This window comes from Bactrocera oleae, chromosome 6, assembly GCF_042242935.1.
Source record: "Bactrocera oleae isolate idBacOlea1 chromosome 6, idBacOlea1, whole genome shotgun sequence".
In the NCBI taxonomy this organism is placed as follows: domain Eukaryota; kingdom Metazoa; phylum Arthropoda; class Insecta; order Diptera; family Tephritidae; genus Bactrocera; species Bactrocera oleae.
In genome coordinates this window covers 33,235,001-33,253,733 of record NC_091540.1, presented here as the reverse complement: position 1 = coordinate 33,253,733, position 18,733 = coordinate 33,235,001, and the positions used below count along the sequence as shown (strand labels likewise).

The 18,733-nt window shown below is 35.0% G+C and overlaps 1 protein-coding gene across 1 annotated transcript; it reads right to left on the bottom strand.

The window, feature by feature from the left end:
• Window positions 1–17,670: 17,670 nt before the first annotated feature.
• On the bottom strand, window positions 17,671–18,690 carry LOC106624353 (pyridoxal phosphate phosphatase PHOSPHO2). The gene has a single exon (XM_014244073.3). It carries the CDS (start codon window positions 18,553–18,555, stop codon window positions 17,785–17,787), a length of 771 nt encoding a protein of 256 aa, XP_014099548.2. The 5' UTR covers window positions 18,556–18,690; the 3' UTR covers window positions 17,671–17,784.
• Between the last annotated feature and the right edge of the window lie 43 nt (window positions 18,691–18,733).

Here is an 18,733-nt window from a genome sequence, read left to right as displayed (position 1 = left end):
CTTGATTTATCGCGCTTTTAGTAGTTTTTAACAGTACCGTTATATGGGGAGTGGGCGGAGTTGCCACCCGATTTCAACTATTTTCACACCGTCAATAGAAGTGCTAAAAACATTTGCTTCTAGTGAATTTTGTTATTATAGCATTAGCGGTTTAGGAGATATGCACATTAAACCTATTAGAGGCGGGACCACGCCCACTTTTAAAAAAAAGTTTTAACTGCAGATGCCCCCACCTAATGTGGTCCTGTGTACCTAATAACAGTATTGTATCTTATTTGGGAGCTTAGTTATACCAATTTATTTGTTTTTGATTAATGGCGTTTTGTGGGCGTGGCAGTGGTCCGATTACGCCCATCTGCAATACCAACTGTCTCACGGTACCAAGAAACATGTCTACCAAGTTTCATAAAGATATCTCAATTTTTACTCAAGTTAGAGCTTGCACGGACAGACGGACGGACAGACGGACGGACGGACGGACAGACAGTCACCCGGATTTCAACTCGTCTCTTCATCCTGATCATTTATATATATATAACCCTAATATCTAACTCGTTTAGTTTTAGGTGATACAAACAACCGTTAAGTGAACAAAACTATTATACTCTGTAGCAACAGGTTGCGAGAGTATAAAAGTAAGGAAGGGATAAGTTCGGATGTAACCGAACATTTTATACTCTCGCAAAGTTAAATGGTATATTCGTTTGAGACTTCTTTATATATTTTAATAATTAGAAGTAGGAACTGTTGCCTTAGTTATTTACTTTTTACTCACAGTGAAAATAATTAGAGCAATTTGTAAACTAAATTTACTCAAATTATGAGAAATCGTTCTTGTGCTTTTTGTATACGCTTATAATTGATTTTATATAGAATGCATTACAACTGTATTGAGAAGTATGAAAAGAAATCGGTTTTGAACAATGAATAACATTTTATATTTATTATATCGATATTATTATACATGTTTAGCTTAAAAATTATAAATATTAACAACTTTAAAAATGATATAATATTATTATATTAATTTGTATATAATATTTACAATATTAAACATAAATTTTTGTAGAGATTCTTACACATATATCCAAATTATATTTCTTTTCTCCTTATACTATTTAATTTCTATCATATATTTATACAATAATGTCATATATAATAACAAATTATATATATAATTTAAATTTTCTTAATTAGATTATTTACATATTTTTCTTAAAATTGTTTTAAAAACTACTGTCAAAATTCCTATACCATTCCAATTCGATTATATTTGGAAAAAAAATGAAGAACTATTGCACTAAGTCTGAAAACTTTAGTTCGAAATAGAGACACAAATACTGTCATGATAGCTGTGTACTGTCTCAAAAGTAATTGCATTTACATGGGATGGATCCATGTTTGAAAATGCCCAATCAATTTGTATACCGGCAGGTGTAGTTGAATATTCTGCACCAAGCAGGGAACTAAAGTTTTTTTCTTGGAGCAGATTTCTTATTGCAGTCCCTGTAGACATTAAACAATTGTTAAAATCTCCAACAATTAGCACATTTTGATTGCCTAACTCAGATGTAAGGACTTCCTGAAGTTCTACAATTAATTGTCTGACAGAGAAAGCTGAATTTCTATATAGAACCAGAATATTAATATTGAAACATTTAAACAAAACCGCTTCTAAAACTTTGCGGCCTGAATAAATTTTCTTTACAGCCTTTGATTCTATAGAGCAAGCAATACTATGCTTTGCATATATTATAATGCCCCGTTTATTTCTGTTGGTTGTTTCCGTGCTATCTCTCCTCAGCTCGTTAATTGGAGTAAATCCTGGTATATCAAAATTTTCGCAAGGATAACTCCAAGTTTCTACAAAACATAAAATATCTGAAGATAGCATCAAACAGTCGCTTTTTATATCATTAATGTGAGCGTGAAGACTCTAAACATTATGGAATAAAATTTGATGTCCTGATGTTAGGGAAATCATAAAATTGAAACTTGTTGTCAAAGCTTTATTTGTGTTCAATTCCCTCAGTTCCCTAAATACGGGATCCGGGATAAAATTACCTATGATGAATAGACCTTCTGCAGAAGTAGCTCGACTACAAGCGACATATATTGAAGCTCTAGGCATTCTGGGTTGCCACAGAATTGTTGGAAAAGAACAATGGAAATCAATTTGCATAAGTTGTCTAGCTGCCCCATTAACCAAGCCATCACACGTGTTTATGTTCACTGTAATCATATATTTGGCGGAGGTTTTTAGTGTCAATTCATAGGGCAGTCCCTGCGTTTCAGAAGTTTAGAAAAGTTTAACTCTTTCCAAAATATTCTCATTTTCACTTATACCAATTCTTTTAACTGAGTCTTTTGCAGCTGAAAGGATAGCTTCAGTTGGGATTCGACAGAGTTTAAGGGCATTGAAATTATTTGTCTCTTCATTGGACCAAAATAAATGTATGGCATCATCGGGAACTTCTTCGAAATTAACTACTCGAGTTTCAATGAGTGATATGTCCTCATTTGTCATAGTACCAGATGCCATATGATTTAATGCAATTGCAAAGGCCTGATCCTTCCGTTGTCTCATTATCTCTGTTAATTCAAAGTGTTTAAAAAACTCCCACAAAGGGGAACCAACTAAAGTGCTGTATGCATCATTGGGATTAGGAGAGAATATCCACCTATCTCCAACAGGTGAGAGTTGCTTCAAATCACCAAACACTATGATCGGTATACCACCGAAGGGGCTGTCTGTTTTGAAAATTTGTTTTAATCTCGCATCAACAGAGCTAAACATACGAGCACCTACCATCGATATTTCATCAATTATGATTAATTTTAAATCGATAAGTCTGGAATACAATGAATTCACTGTGTCATTGCTAAGTGGCCTCAACTCTCTATTCAACTGATTAACAGGTAAAGAGAATATTGAATGAAGGGTCATTCTACCTATTCCGAATGCTGCTTTACCCGTAGGTGCGCAAAGAAGAACTTTAAAGGAACTTGGATTGGATTCTGGTGTAGAATTGTAACGATGGTTAAGAGCTTGATATATTGCAGATATCAAACGACTCTTTCCTACACCTGCACTGCCGCCAATGAACTCATAAAATGGGAGATTTCTTTTTAGGTGGTGCATCAAATGTGTCAAATAGGTTCTTTGCTTGGTATTTAGACTTTGAACTAAAGAAAATAATTCCTCAACTGGAATTAAAGGGGGTAGTTTAATAAGTCTAATATTGCAATCAGATTCAGTGCCATTATCTGTTGAATCTTCGCCATGCAAGTCTAGCAAATTTATATTTGGGTTTATTTCTGGAAGTGCCAACACTCGGAACTCATTTTCCACGATAGGTAGTTCATTTTGAGCACCTTCGTCCAAGTCTATTTCATTATAAAGACTTTCTAGAAAATTTTCAAGTTCTCTTTGCTCAAAAACATCATATTTTCTTTGATTTTCCTCAATTATAATACGATGTGTTATGCAAGTCTGCTCATTATCGTTTTTAATGAGATCTTGCTGTTCATTCCGCCAAGGATAGTAAAGCATTAACATTTCGCGGAAATACTTAACTCTGGCCAAATCTGGGATAAACCTTCTATACCGAATAATACAAGGTTTGGTACGTTTTTTCACAAAACCGCTACCGTCTTTAAGAGGTATGACAACCCCGCTTTCTGGTAAATTATCGTCTTCCCTCTCTTCTTCTTCATGATCACTATCTTGTGCTCTTCTACTAGATTTAAAATATTTATACCTAGATGCAAAATAAGCTAAACAAAGAGTTTCTAACTGATCGGATCTTTGAACATAACGGTCTAAAATACCGGCTACGAATATTTCAGTCGAACCTGAAGGAAGGTTCTGAAGTTCCGCTCTAGGTTTTACCATTCGAACACGTTCCTCAGGTCAAGAGGTATTTATAAATATTTCTGCATTACTTGCTTCCGAAAGATGGAGCCCAATGCAGCTATATACTGCTTCTTGTGCAGATATTTCTGTGCCTGATATAAATTTGTGACCTATATGTTTAAGTTTTTGCTTAATAGTATAATTTCCAGCTTTTACCTCTGAGCCTAGAAATTCCCCTGTTAGACTTGTTAATATAATTAATTATATATGAACAGCAAGCATATGCATCCAGTATATATTGGACATCCATATTTGCTCTATAAAGTTCCAAAATCAAAGGATTATAAGCGTTTATAAAACGATCCCGTAATTTTCTTTTTAGAAAAATTTTGGGTTTTGTTAAACTTGACCTAAGGGCTAACAAATAGTCATCAAAAGACATAATTATTCTACTATCAGACAGGAAGTGTTCAAAATCGTTTAAATTAGAAATGTCTTCTGTAGTCATATTTGAATTTAAAACGTTTTGAATTTTGAAAAAGTTTTCCTTGTGTCTTTCTGAATTTTGACTTGTTTCTGTAAGAGGTAACAGTATTTGCGTTGAAGGCATTGGTGGATATGGAATACCAAAACGACAAAACTGTTGTCCTCTTATTTCCCTAGTACAAGACCGACTGTGGTTATGCTTTTGATAACCCAAATAATTTTCTAAGTGGCTGATCGAACCATCAGTAGAAATATAATTGTCAATAAAACTAATGACATCAGGGAATGTCTGAGGATCTTGAAGGTTGATCCTGGGAGCATTATTAAGCCAATACATGCCATGTACATGCGGGGAACCTCTCTGTTGAAACTCCACTCTCCAGTAGAAATTTGCAACAAAATGCTCTCCAAAAATGCCGGCGTTATCTTTAAAAAGCTTAAGAATTTGTCGATAGCGGTAGTCAAAATATCTAGCACAAGTAACCGCGTCTGACCGAATTAAGCGATATCTATCTTGGGTTGTTAAACTGTTGGCTTCCTCTTCCGAAATATCTTTAGAATCAACAGTTTTAGAGAGGATGACCAAAAGCTCAACCCACTGAGATTCTGCAGCCGATAAAGTGATAAAGAAGGTTGGAAGCCCAAATTGGCGAATCATAGCGATTGCCTTTTTCTTCTCAGCTTCCCAGTGCGCAGGTGAGGATCTAACGCCTTTCAAAACCTTGTAACCATCATCGTGTTGAATCAAGTTTTGAACAAAGTTTTCGTTTAATAGATTTTGGGCCGTAACTCGGTTGCGACCTGAAAACTTGCTAAGGCAAATGGATGTACTATTCTTAATTTGTAGCAGTTCTAATTTTTTGTAATCATAGAACAACTTTGGAATGGTACACGCTCTTCTGTCAAAACGACGAATTTCAGAACGTATTATCTTGCTATACGTTTCAGAGCATGTACGCTTCTGCCCAACGTATATTGTTCCAAATGACAACTCTTCTGAATTATTATCTTGAATTATGTCAATTGGTCTTTGTCCTTCACCTGGCGCTAGAACTAAACGGTTATAGTCTAAGTTTTCTACAGGAATATTGTCCAAAAGAGTTTCTTGACCGCCTGGATTTAGCTCTGAAGGTAAAAGGCCCGTGGGAATATTATTACCTGAACTGCAAAGCTTCCATAATCTTTGCGGGGCGTATGGTATCGATCATGTAATCATAATTGTATTCCAAACGCCTTCTTAAGTGAATTTGTATAACATGAGCCTCATCAAAGGACCTTGGTAGAGATGTCACAATATTGTTAACAGAAATTGGTATATTAACAACAGCACCTTTGAGCAAACTCTGACCTTGATATCCTAACGGACGGATTGTCATAAAAGGCAATCTAGGCATTATGAGACGTTCTTCAATTGGAGTTAAACCTTTCCAACAATCCGGTATTTCAGGAAAGTCTAGACCGTTAGCTAAACATATTTTTGGAACGTTCTTTTTAACAATCGCATTTTTGCAAGTAGCACAAAAATTGTAATTTCCATCTTCTGAAGGAAATTTTTGCATTAAAAAGAAGGCGGATGCAGCATTCGGGTGACCTTGCGCAATAGTTTGGAAATTTAATTTGCCAACTTGGTGTGAAAACCATAAGCCGCCGCAGCAAATACATATTTCAGTAGGGCCCTTACTTATATTTTGGAAATAAATGTTTTTGAAATCTGTTAAATTGCCACTATTATCAGTTTCTATAACATTATTTTCTCTCGTTAATCGGATTCGTTGGGACTGCCTTTGGTTTTCAATTTGTCTATTGAGTGGGTTATCTCTACGAAGGCGAACTTGACCTTATCTAAGACGTCTCTGATTCAAAATTTCTTCCCTCATACCCCTCCTACTAAGCTGTCGACGTTGTGTTTCTCTATCACGCTCCTCTCTCCTTATATCAGGATTTCTTCTTGCATGTTCCCTTTGCATTTGATCACGAATGTGCTCTAATTCCTATACTCAGGATTTCTTGCGCGAAGTTCTCTATGATCCCTAGTGTTCCTACTTTGTTCATCATAACGTACCTCAGGATTTTCCCGACGAGATCTATGACCTCGAGTATTTCTTATTTGCTCTTCAGAGCGAATTTGGGGATCTTGCCGCCTTGTTCTATGTTGAACAGTATTTGCAACTTGCTCAACAGATCGAACCTCGGGGTCTTCACGCCGAGACCTATGACCTCGAGTATCTCTTATTTGCTCAACAGATCGAAACTCGGGGTCTTCACGCCGAGATCTATGACCTCGAGTATTTCTTATTTGCTCTTCAGAGCGAGTTTGGGGATCTTGCCGCCTTGTTCTATGTTGAACAGTATTTGCAACTTGCTCAACAGATCGAACCTCGGGGTCTTCACGCCGAGACCTATGACCTCGAGTATCTCTTATTTGCTCTTCAGAGCGAATTTGGGGATCTTGCCGCCTTGTTCTATGTTGAACAGTATTTGCAACTTGCTCAACAGATCGAACCTCGGGGTCTTCACGCCGAGACCTATGACCTCGAGTATCTCTTATTTGCTCAACAGATCGAAACTCGGGGTCTTCACGCCGAGACCTATGACCTCGAGTATTTCCTATTTGCTCTTCAGAGCGAATTTGCGGATTTTCCCGCCTGGTTCTATGTTGATTTGTATTGATTATTTGTTCGGACAGACGTACATCGGAATCTAATCTACGATTAGCGTGACTTACAGTATTTTGTGACTGCTCACTATCTCTATATAAAGAGTTCGCACGAAGAACTCTCATACGTCTTCTATTCTGAAGACGACTTAGTAATATAGATTTTCTACTTAATCTAGGCATAATTAATTAATAATAAATGGGTTAATATATAAAATACTTATGGATAATACTTATATAATTCAGTCCGTCCGGGTGTTAAAAGTTGGATCCTAGGTGCTGCTCTCTTTCACTGTTTCCTTGTAAGTCCTTGCTATGCTATTGCTCGTCACTGTACACTGTACCGTGTAATACACTAAAATTAGTTTGAATTAAGCACTTTGCTTGTAAAGACATCTAGTGAAACTGAAACTACAAACACAGTGTACTGATATTTATTACACTCTTGCAACATGTTGGTACAGCTTACGTACTTTTGTATACCTATATATTATTTAGCTATTCACTAACATAAGAATACATAATATTTAGTTATATTTATATTTTAGAAATTAGTAGTTTATTTCATTGTATTGAAATTAAGTTCTCGGAAAATCCCTCCGTAAATTACTTTTGTTAAACGCTTTCTAAAACAGGTACCATAGTTTGAAGGGTCTACCCATGAAGGCTAAATTAACAATAACTTACATAAATTTAATTATGGTATACACATATGTAGAACAGGTATGTAGATTTTCTTCTTTCTGTCTTAATATCTAAACCTTTCATAAGCTGCCAACGGCGCTAGGTAAAAATGTAATTTTCTTGAGTTTACAGTTCACTTTATGACCTTCATATTAAAATGTGTCGCTTTTGATACTACATTACTAATATTTATTTCATGCAATTTTTTGTAGAAAGGTTTTTTTGCTCTATACAAAGTCCAGCACTCTAAGAAACTTTTTTAGCATTGTTGTCTGGTATATTTTATAATAAGTTCAACATGATGGCTGAGAAAATATACCTAACCACTGATTATCACCAAATATTAGAAGAAATATATGTATATAGAAATCTATATCTATCACTTTAGGTGATGCAAACAACTCTTTGGTGAACAAAACTATACTCTGTTGCAACATGTTGCGAAAGTATAAAAATGTTCCGAATTCAACATTCATTACTCGATTATTATTTGGTATCTTATTAACTTATGTTATTGATCATAGATTTATTTTGTGTCAATACTATTTTTTTCTCCGAAATGTTAACTTTTATAAAAAGAAGCTATTTAACTCAAACATGGTATATGTGATATAAACTGAACCAAATGGGTTAGATTTAATATGTGGGGTATATGAGGTTGCTGTTGTAACAGAGGATCGGAAATCAGTATATTAGGGTTATAAGGTTTAAACAAAGTCTAGACCAATTTCATTCATATGCAGCGATATACATTATTTTTAAGAAAAACTGTCCATTTAATTTCATTAAATTATCAAATTGACGAAAAAAATTATACCATAAGTAGTACATGTGAGCTGGGAAAATCAAAGACCAGAAAATTCCTCCAAACCGTATATTAAAAAATGTTGATTAAACATCCATTATTAAATGATATCGTGATTAAATTACAATCAAATTTGGTATCTTCTTGACTTATATTAAAGGCCATAAACTTAGTCTCAGTTTTATTGCTTGCAGTGAGATATACATAGGTATGAATGTGATATTAACTCCACCAAAGTGGCTAAATTTTATATTATAAGCTTAGGTTAGCAAACGTCAACCAGAGAATCGGAATTCATTATGTGAAGGTGTGAGGTTTAGACTTAGTATATACTAATTTCATTTTAATTAAGCGTCAAACCACATAATTTTTAAGAAATCTTTTCCACTTAATTTCGTTAAAATATCACGTTGATCAACCGGAACGGTGTAAAGTCAGGTGGAAAGACGGAAATCATATATACCTATATTGGGGATAGAGAAATATATTAATTTTGACATTGCTCAGCTATACTCGAGAACATATTTTAAAGCAATTTTATATATAAAAAAAATATTAATACTCACTGACCGACATATTCGGCATAAAACTGGTTAGAATAACGAAAAGCATTATAAGTAGTATATGGAATTTGAGGGCAGTATTAACCCGATTTTATTAATTTTTTCCAATACCACATACTACTAACATGCCACAGACTAATAAAATGCTCCCACTGTTTCATTAAGGTACATCACATACCATCACCAATCAAATGGAGTAAAGTCAGACGAATGTTCGAAAATCCTGATATTAGTTACATGGGGGCTAAGGAAAATTTTCACCCGATTTGATCTTGTTATGAGTAAAACACGCTCTCTCATTTTCATTGAGATAACTCACATATGCGGTATAAAGTCACGCGGAAGGTCAAAAATATTTATATTAGATATATGAGGGCTACAAGAACTATTGATCCGATTCAACCCATTTTTTAAACAAAGACAAACTATTATCGATAATTTCATTTATTTATTCTATTATATGAATTTCAATTATATATCTTACACAATGGCCGATATTTACGGTAAAAAGTCAACTATAGGTACTGGGGTCCACATATTCAGTACCTAGGGGCTTGAACAGTTTTGGTTCGATTTAGAGAATTTTTGGTCACAAGGTGGCATACTTTAAACGTATTATTCACGCAAAGTTTTACCCCGATACAATCATTGTTGCTTGATTTGCATAGTGGAAAGTGAAAGAATCAAGTGGTATTTAAAATGGTGTCATATGGAAAATAGGCGTGGTTGTAATCCGATTTCGCCCATTTTCGCACTATGACATAGAAACATGAAAAGAACGTTACGCACCGAATTTGGTTGAAATCGGTTAAGCAGATCTCAAGATATGGGTTTTCACCTAAAAGTGGGCTGTGCCACGCCCACTGTCTAATTTTGAACGCGGTTCCTATAAAGTCATCTTATACCATCTCAGAGATAAAATTTAATGTCTCTGGCGTGTTTAGTGCTTGATTTATCGCCCTTTTAGTAGTTTTTAACCGATTTCAACTATTTTCACACCGTCAATAGAAGTGCTAAAAACATTTGCTTCTAGTGAATTTTGTTATTATAGCATTAGCGGTTTAGGAGATATGCACATTAAACCTATTAGAGGCGGGACCACGCCCACGTTTTAAAAAAAAGTTTTAACTGCAGATGCCCCTCCCTAATGTGATCCTGTGTACCTGAATAATTATGCTATAATGTTAGCACTCAATATTGACATTATTACTTCCCGTTTCTTTCACAAACGCCTTTTTAAGGTTTAAATTGAAATATTCTTTATTTTTTTATTGAATGTTTCACAAGTTTTTTATTGGTTTAACACTTATGTGATAAAAATTAATACTACGATTTTAAACTCAGAAAGTTTTGACGGTTGGTAGCGGAGATAGCCATTTCATACATTTACGTTGCGCAAAGAGATCGGAATTATTTCGAATGTGGTGAATTGAAGATCCAATCCCTCTTTTTGTTGATTGTGTGGGGTGTCATCGTGTATGGTGGTAACTTCTGTGCTGACATCGTGTGCAGTGTGGTCGTTTATGTTGTGAGTGCGTGTTGTGTTTCAAGGTGTGGTGTGTTGTATTAGGGTGTGACATTATTTACCCTGAAGAAGCGGTGTAGTTGGAAGGGGAGTTTATAGTCATTTAAACAGTACCAAATAACAGTCTTGTATCTTATTGCGGAGCTTAGTTATGGCAAGTTATTTGTTTTTGATTAATGGCGTTTTGTGGGCGTGGTAGTGGTCCGATTACGCCCATCTGCAATACCAACTGTCTCACGGTACCAAGAAACATGTCTACCAAGTTTCATAAAGATATCTCAATTTTTACTCAAGTTAGAGCTTGCACGGACGGACGGACGGACAGACAGTCACCCGGATTTCAACTCGTCTCTTCATCCTGATCATTTATATATATATAACCCTATATCTAACTCGATTAGTTTTAGGTGATACAAACAACCGTTAGGTGAACAAAACTATTATACTCTGTAGCAACAGGTTGCGAGAGTATAAAAAAAATCTCGCTAAATTAAAAGATGTTATCCGTATATTGACCTACGATCAAAAAATTAAAAATTCACAAAATGGCGGCGTTTTAAAAATAAAGTTGAATTTTACCCAAAATTTTTGTCCATTTGGCCTGCCAAAATTCGATTTTTGTTCAGATAAAAAAAAACCGATTCAGTCATTGTATGTAGAATTATATACAGAGTAGGAAAACAATTTCATGATGATCGGATCATTTGTTTTCGAGTTATCAGCAAATTCGAAAAATTTTGTTTGGAGAAAAACGCGTTTAAAAATAAATTGATGGACCGGATTGAACCGAGCGGCTACCCTTTAAATGGCTGTAATTAAAAAACTTCAATTGGAAATTTCTAAATCTATAAACTATCGAAATATTAAAATCGATTTATTCAAAAGGGTGCGCCCCTTAAAATCAGGTAATTTTATCAAAAAAAAAAAAGAATACACTCATATTCCAAAGGTTAAACATCATTATATTTATACTCTCGCAACCTGTTGCTACAGAGTATAATAGTTTTGTTCACCTAACGGTTGTTTGTATCACCTAAAACTAATCGAGTTAGATATAGGGTTATATATATATAAATGATCAGGATGAAGAGACGAGTTGAAATCCGGGTGACTGTCTGTCCGTCCGTCCGTGCAAGCTCTAACTTGAGTAAAAATTGAGATATCTTTATGAAACTTGGTAGACATGTTTCTTGGTACCGTGAGACAGTTGGTATTGCAGATGGGCCTAATCGGACCACTGCCACGCCCACAAAACGCCATTAATCAAAAACAAATAAACTGCCATAACTAAGCTCCGCAATAAGGTACAAGACTGTTATTTGGTACACAGGATCACATTAGGGAGGCGCATCTGCAGTTAAAATTTCGGTAAAAAAATTATTTCGGTAATTCGTTCGACAGTTTGAAAAAGTATAAGATCGGATTATGTCTTATGCCAATCACTAACTAAATACGTCAGAAGCTTTACACTTCACATCCTGCATGATATTGAGTTCTATAGTGTGAAAATGGCCGAAATCAGACTACAATTACGCCTACTTCCTATGTATCACAATTTTAAATTCCATATGATTTTTCCACTGTATGGTATATAAATCGAGAGCCAATAATATTAACTAAATAAAAATTTGCATAAAATGTCAACCTCAGTGTCTACGGCTAAAATAATGGACCAAAACTATCGGTCAATTTGTGAGGTATCTAAATAAAAGTTCGAGAGCATTTTCTGAAAATAAATAACATCAGTTTGTAAAGAAGGTAAAATGGGGCTAGTAATAACCGTAACTCCCATATTCTTAATATACGAATCTTTAATTTATAGCGAATACTTAGTCTTAATTCAGTTTTGCAATTAATTCAGTTGCAAAGTTTACAATGCTTACAGCGAATACGAGTTTGAAGCAAATGTGCCGTTATTTTTATACTCTTGCAGCATATTGCTACGGAGTACAATAGTATAGGGTGCGTTCTAGCTACGTAATAATTGCAGCAGTACAGCTACTGTGTTCACATAGTGCCGTTTCACATTGGGATTCAAAAGAGTCTGATGTTTTTCAAATTTTCTTTTGTTGTCGCTCTGGGCATTCACACGGTCAAAAAGAGTTCAGCAACTCGAGTCTAGTTTTTCTGCATTCCTTTTCACAAAATTTTCGTAAATATTTGTGCGGTTCGACTGCGCAACACTGCGTGCTGCGTATTTCATTTGTATGTTGAGATGATGGTCACACATTTTGCTTGCAATGAATTACCATGAATATGGTAGAACAATATGCATAATACAAGTACCTACCCGCTAAATAGTTTCAAAGAAATACTAAAGACGGGAATTCCCTAATCCACAAGAATGTATTGAATATCCACTACTAATATTTTTAAGGCCAAATTTATAATAGGAATTTCCTAATCTTTAAGTATTAAAAACTCATAATTTCTTTACTCCATAATCTATATCTTAATTTTCTCCTTATTTACAATTTGTCATAATATTTCTATTATTCTATGCATACGTATTTGCATATTACATACAAAAATAGATAACAGAACTCAAATTTGCGATCAAATTCATTTGAAACCGAGCGCTATTGCAACCATTCAAAGAATTTGAAAGTGAAAAGGAATGCTGAAAAGGGTAGCAGCGAGCTGTTACGAACAAGAACACAAAGCGTGCCACCCGAACACGAGTGGCACGGTCCCTTCGTCTTTCCTCGTCGTCCCCTCGCCCACAATAAACTGGTATGAGACTCTTTTGAGTCCCTGTGTAAAACGGCACATATTTGCTGATATTCTACTGATGTGCAGACAAAAATTTTAGTGTTGCCGGTTATTTGCATTAATTGCGTGCAAAAAGTGACAGCAGAACGTGATGCTGTTGCAAGTGTTCCCAAAATTCACGCAGAATGTGATACTTTGACAAATTTGCTACACTGCTGTCGTGATTGCCATCTCGAACGCACTCATACTATATAAATGATCAGGATGACCAGACGAATTGAAATCCATGAGACTGTCTGTCTGTCCGTCCGTCCGTGCAAGCTGTAACTTGAGTAAAAATTAGAAAATCTTGACGAAACTTGGTACACATGTTCCTTCCCACCATTTCGGTATTGTAGATGGGTGTAATCGGATCACTTCCGCGCCCACAAACGTCATTAATCGAAAAGCTGTAAATTGCCATAACTAAGCCGCAAATTAAACAGTTATTTGGTACGACGAATTTTATTAGGGTGGGGCATATGAGGTTTGAAAATCATTAAAAGTGGGAGTGTTTCCGTCCCCTAATAGGTTTAATGTATATATCTTCAGACGATAACCCCGCCCTCTCCCCATATAACGGGTTTGTTAAAGAGTTATATAGGAGCCAATGTCAAAATTGGACAGTGAACGTGGCACCGCCCACCTTTAATGGAAATCAGTTACCTCCGTGCTTATTCGACTAATTTCAGCCGAACTCGGTACATAATCTTCGACAAAATCGGAACATAACTGTTGAAGCCCCCAGATATTTTAGCAAAATTAACTTAGCGTATAATATGCAATATGCTATAGTTTAATGTCGAATATGAAAAATTATATTATACTACACATAATGATTTTCGTTATTCTAACAAACCTTATACCGTATATGTCGGTTAGTCAAATAGTCAATCTACGTAAAAACGTTTTCCACATCAACCCAATATATTAAATGTAGCCTCTTCGGTTAAGTTTATATCACATATTTCTCATTTAGGGATAATTTGTATATATTTTTCGTTGACGCGAAATAAAATATAGTAATAAAACTAAGTGAGCCTATGACCTTCAATATAAGATAATAAAATACCAAATTTGATTGTAAGATCTTTGCAAGTTGCATGAGTGTGAAATATTCGGTTACAATCGAACTTAGGCCTTTCTTACTTGTTCATTATAATTTGTATTCAGCATTTACGTATAAATGGTATAATAATGGGGGGTAAAGAAAATAGTATTGCGCTGATTACCTTACCTAAGTGTGGAAAAAGCGCAAGTAAAATTTATGGGCTTTTCATAAAACTTAATACTTCGAGAATGTTTGTTTAGAGCACTATTGGTAGGTTTTCCCAAAGAACTACAGTTGATGACAGAAAGAGAACTGGACGTCCTCACAAAGTTCGAACCAATTCACCCATAAAAACTGTAACTAAAGGAAAATGGATATATCGACCAGATCAATGTCAAGACTTATTCGAGATCATCTTCACATGAAAGCCTACCGTCGGTCAACTGATTATCTTCCTTACAACGGGCTTGAAGCAAATTAGGCTCAACAGATGCAAAGGGCTTCTTCAGTGGTACGTGGTCAACGGGCATGAATCATTTTTAGAGATGAAAAAAATTTCTTCAAGATTTTTTTAATAAGAAAAATTTCAAAATCTACGTAAAAATCTTTGGAAGTTAGAAAAAATGCGTTCCAAGGGTTGAACGTAGTCACCATCCTGCTGCTGTAATGGTTTGGAGGTCTTCTGTGAAAAAAGGGTTAAAACTAGGTTGAAAGTGAACCAGTAGGATGCTTTAGAAGTTTGTCAATACTCCCTTCAATGGAGAGGACTGGATCTTCCAGCAGGCACACAAGGCAAAACCACACAGCAGTGGCTTAAAAGCAATTATCCTGTCCAGATTTAAATCATTAGGTTTCAGTTTGAGGTCAGAGTTGGTGAACATGGCCCTTTAATAATTCAAAGAAATTGGAGAGTGTCAAAAATAGAAACTGAGCGAATTGCGAATTTCTTCAACGCTCATGTACTATATAGATTGATAATCGTGATTTTAACAGACTTTGCTCCGAATATGTCGGTAATTTTGATAGTTATCTTAATAAAATTGCTTGGAAACATGTTCACGAGTATACTTTCATAATGGAAGACTTTGACCGTTTATCTTGATCAATAGTTGTGATATTTTAATTAAATTAAGTGGATTTCTTAACCATGATTGGATTTAGCACTGACTATGAATTGAATTGGTCTAGACCTTGCTCTGAAACTTATATAAACTTCACCCTAATATAATGACTTTCGATTATTTTGGCCTTTCCCTCCTATACCCAATATATAATATTAAGTTTAGCCTCTTTAGTTGATTTTTTATCACATTAGGTTGATTTTAACATAAATATTTCGAACACAAACCAAAATGTAGTAATGAAACTAAAAGAGTGAGTCACAAGTCTACATAAGTTAATAGATAGAAAATTTAAATGTAATCCAACATTTTTATACCCTGATCAGGGTATATTAAGTTTGCCACAATATATACATAAATGATCGGCTGAGTCGACTTAGCCATGTCCGTCCGTCTGTCTGTATATACGTGAAGTAGTCCCACAGTTTTTGAGATATCGATCTGAAAATTTTAACACGCCCTTTTCTCCCCGAAAAGCTGCTCATTTGTCGGAACTGCCGATATATAACATATAGCTTCCATACAAACTGAACGATCGGAATAAAGTGCTTGTATGGAAAACGTTTTCATTTGACGGGAAATTACCACGAAATTTGGCATGGGTTATTGCCCGAAGCAACTATGCATTCTCCAAAGAAATTGTTCAAATAACGAGCTTGCAAATAACGAGAGTATAAAATGTTCGGTGACCCCTAACTTAGGCCTTTGCTTATATTTTATATAACAACTTTAACACTTTTCTGTTGTGGAATATTTATTAAAAATTTCCATTGCCTATTGATGCATTAAAATGATTAAAACAATATAATATAATAATATTGTAATAATTGTTCTTAAATGCTGTATTCAAAGGCAAAAATAAATTAAGATTCCTTAAAATGATCAATATTAATCAAATTGAAAAACTGAGTCAGAACACAAAAATTTAGTAATTTCATAAGATATGTACAAAATAATTCTATTATACAAATATAAATATTTAAATTGTAATAACGGCCATTGTTTGACTTTTCTTAATGTTCATTTTACGATTTCTGTCAAAAATTTGAGCTAGCTGTCTAATTCTTTGAACAGTACTTCCAAAAACTCAGGGTTGGTACCTGCGTTTTCAAGTAGCAAAATCTGGGTTATAGACAGCCCCAGTATATTGGCGACTATAATTCAATAACCTTACACAATTGCGATTTAAGGTTCGAGAATGAGGGCTGCAATGATTCCAGGCGGATATCAGAATTTTAAACTGCGTCGATTAATGCTATGATTGAACAAACTGCAAAATAAAGACTCGGGAAGGGTACGGTAAAGTTTGATAGAAAAATTCCACTGATTCTCCTACCCAATTTCATAATGGGATAGATTATAGTTGACATTATACTTGCGTTGGATACTATAAACAGATTTTGTTTTGCGGAAGACAACATATTAATATAATGGTCCGATATGGGCGGTTCCATCAAAATACATATACATATATTTTATATGGCCTCTGACGTTTCCTTCTTGGTGTTCCAAACTTCGTGACGAACTTAATATACCATGTTCAGGGTAAAATAAGGGTTGATAGTACTCGATAATACACACAAAATGGCAAATCCCAACTCAGTTGCCTTCGATAGTTAATCGATATCCATTTGTAATGTATAAGCTTGCGGTGCTCACTTCCCTGAAGGTAGCTGCCTTATGGAGCAGTAGATTTACTGCTATGTATGTTGATCACATAATAAAATTAGACAATACCAAAAAGTTCTTATTTCTAAGATCATATCATTTTACAAACTGCGAAAATATCTAATGTCCCGCAATTACTCTGACACTTAAGCTAGATATATTATAGATATATATATATATATATATATATATAGCTTGTATTTCAAATGTCACGTGTGTTTAATTTACGTTTTTGATTAGAGTTCTAGACTGGAAGAGATCTTTGCGTTAACAGTCGAGATTTCGCGTTGATGAAAGTGGCGGGAAAAAAACTAAGCGACTTAGCTCAGGTTGCGATTAACGGAATATATGTAACTGTGCTGTATTTGTCTCAAGTTTTTTTTTTAACTGTCTGAAAAGTGATTCTTTCTTAATAACGACTGTTTTATAATTTAGTAAGACCGGAAACCTATAATATTCTATAACTGATCTAGTCAGACACACAAATAATATGGGGCATGGAACTATTCTCCAATCATAAAAGTAATTAATTTTTATTAAAACTTATTTAGCCGCATAGAAATAGAAACTTTAGTTAAATTGCGAAACATTTTTTTCTCAAGACGAGATTACAGTCCGCTAAGCTTTAGTAGAAGGGGTTTGTTTACTTAATTTTCTAAAATTGCCAGTGTCTTTATTTTGCGCCAACTTGGCAATTAAGTCATATCCACTAACCCATAGATAAATTTCCGGTTTTATCTTTAGTTTTTTGCGATTTTGTTGAATTTTCTCGGTCAGGATATCGTATTTGCGAGCGCACACAAGATCACTGGATCCCAAACCCAATGTAGGGCAGAAGTCCCCGCTACCATTACCGATGTACGCTACACGATCGTAGTTTATATTCAGAGCTTTCTGCATTAAAATGAATTCCTTCATTACACACCGCTTGCACAGGTTCTGTGGGCTGTATGGACATTCAGCGCAGTGATAACCACTTACAGTCACCTCTCCGCAATCATTGATCTCTGAAGGATTGCAATAAATGCCAGTGAAACATTGGAAAATTCCATGTTGTTCCAGCCAATCGACGATTATAATACGATAGCCATCACTGATCAAGATCAAGTCATAAGTGGGTTCGCATGACTTCCACAGATACTGTATCAGCTTTACCATTCCGGGTACGGGCGGTACGGCGCGTATAAATTTGCACATTGTATTCGCAGGGTAGCCCATTGAATGGAGTTCCTTAAATGCTTTGTTGGTATAATCAATCCAACCCTTTTTCTGCGTGTCGTAGATATGAGGTCGCCGGTAATTCGGTATGAATTGGAAGAGTTGACGCATGGAGTTTACGCTAATGATGGTCTCATCGAAGTCGAAAATAATTAACTGGCGTGAAGGCATTTTTCTTGGTTTTCGTATATATTATTGATTAAAAAAGAGAATTATATGCACTGGAGAAAGAGAGAAAAAATTCTACGTAAATTTTGATTGTTTGTATTTTTATAAAACTCATATTGTTTATATTTTATGAATTGCTATATGTTTTGACGTTAGCATGTGGATGATTAAATCACGTTCA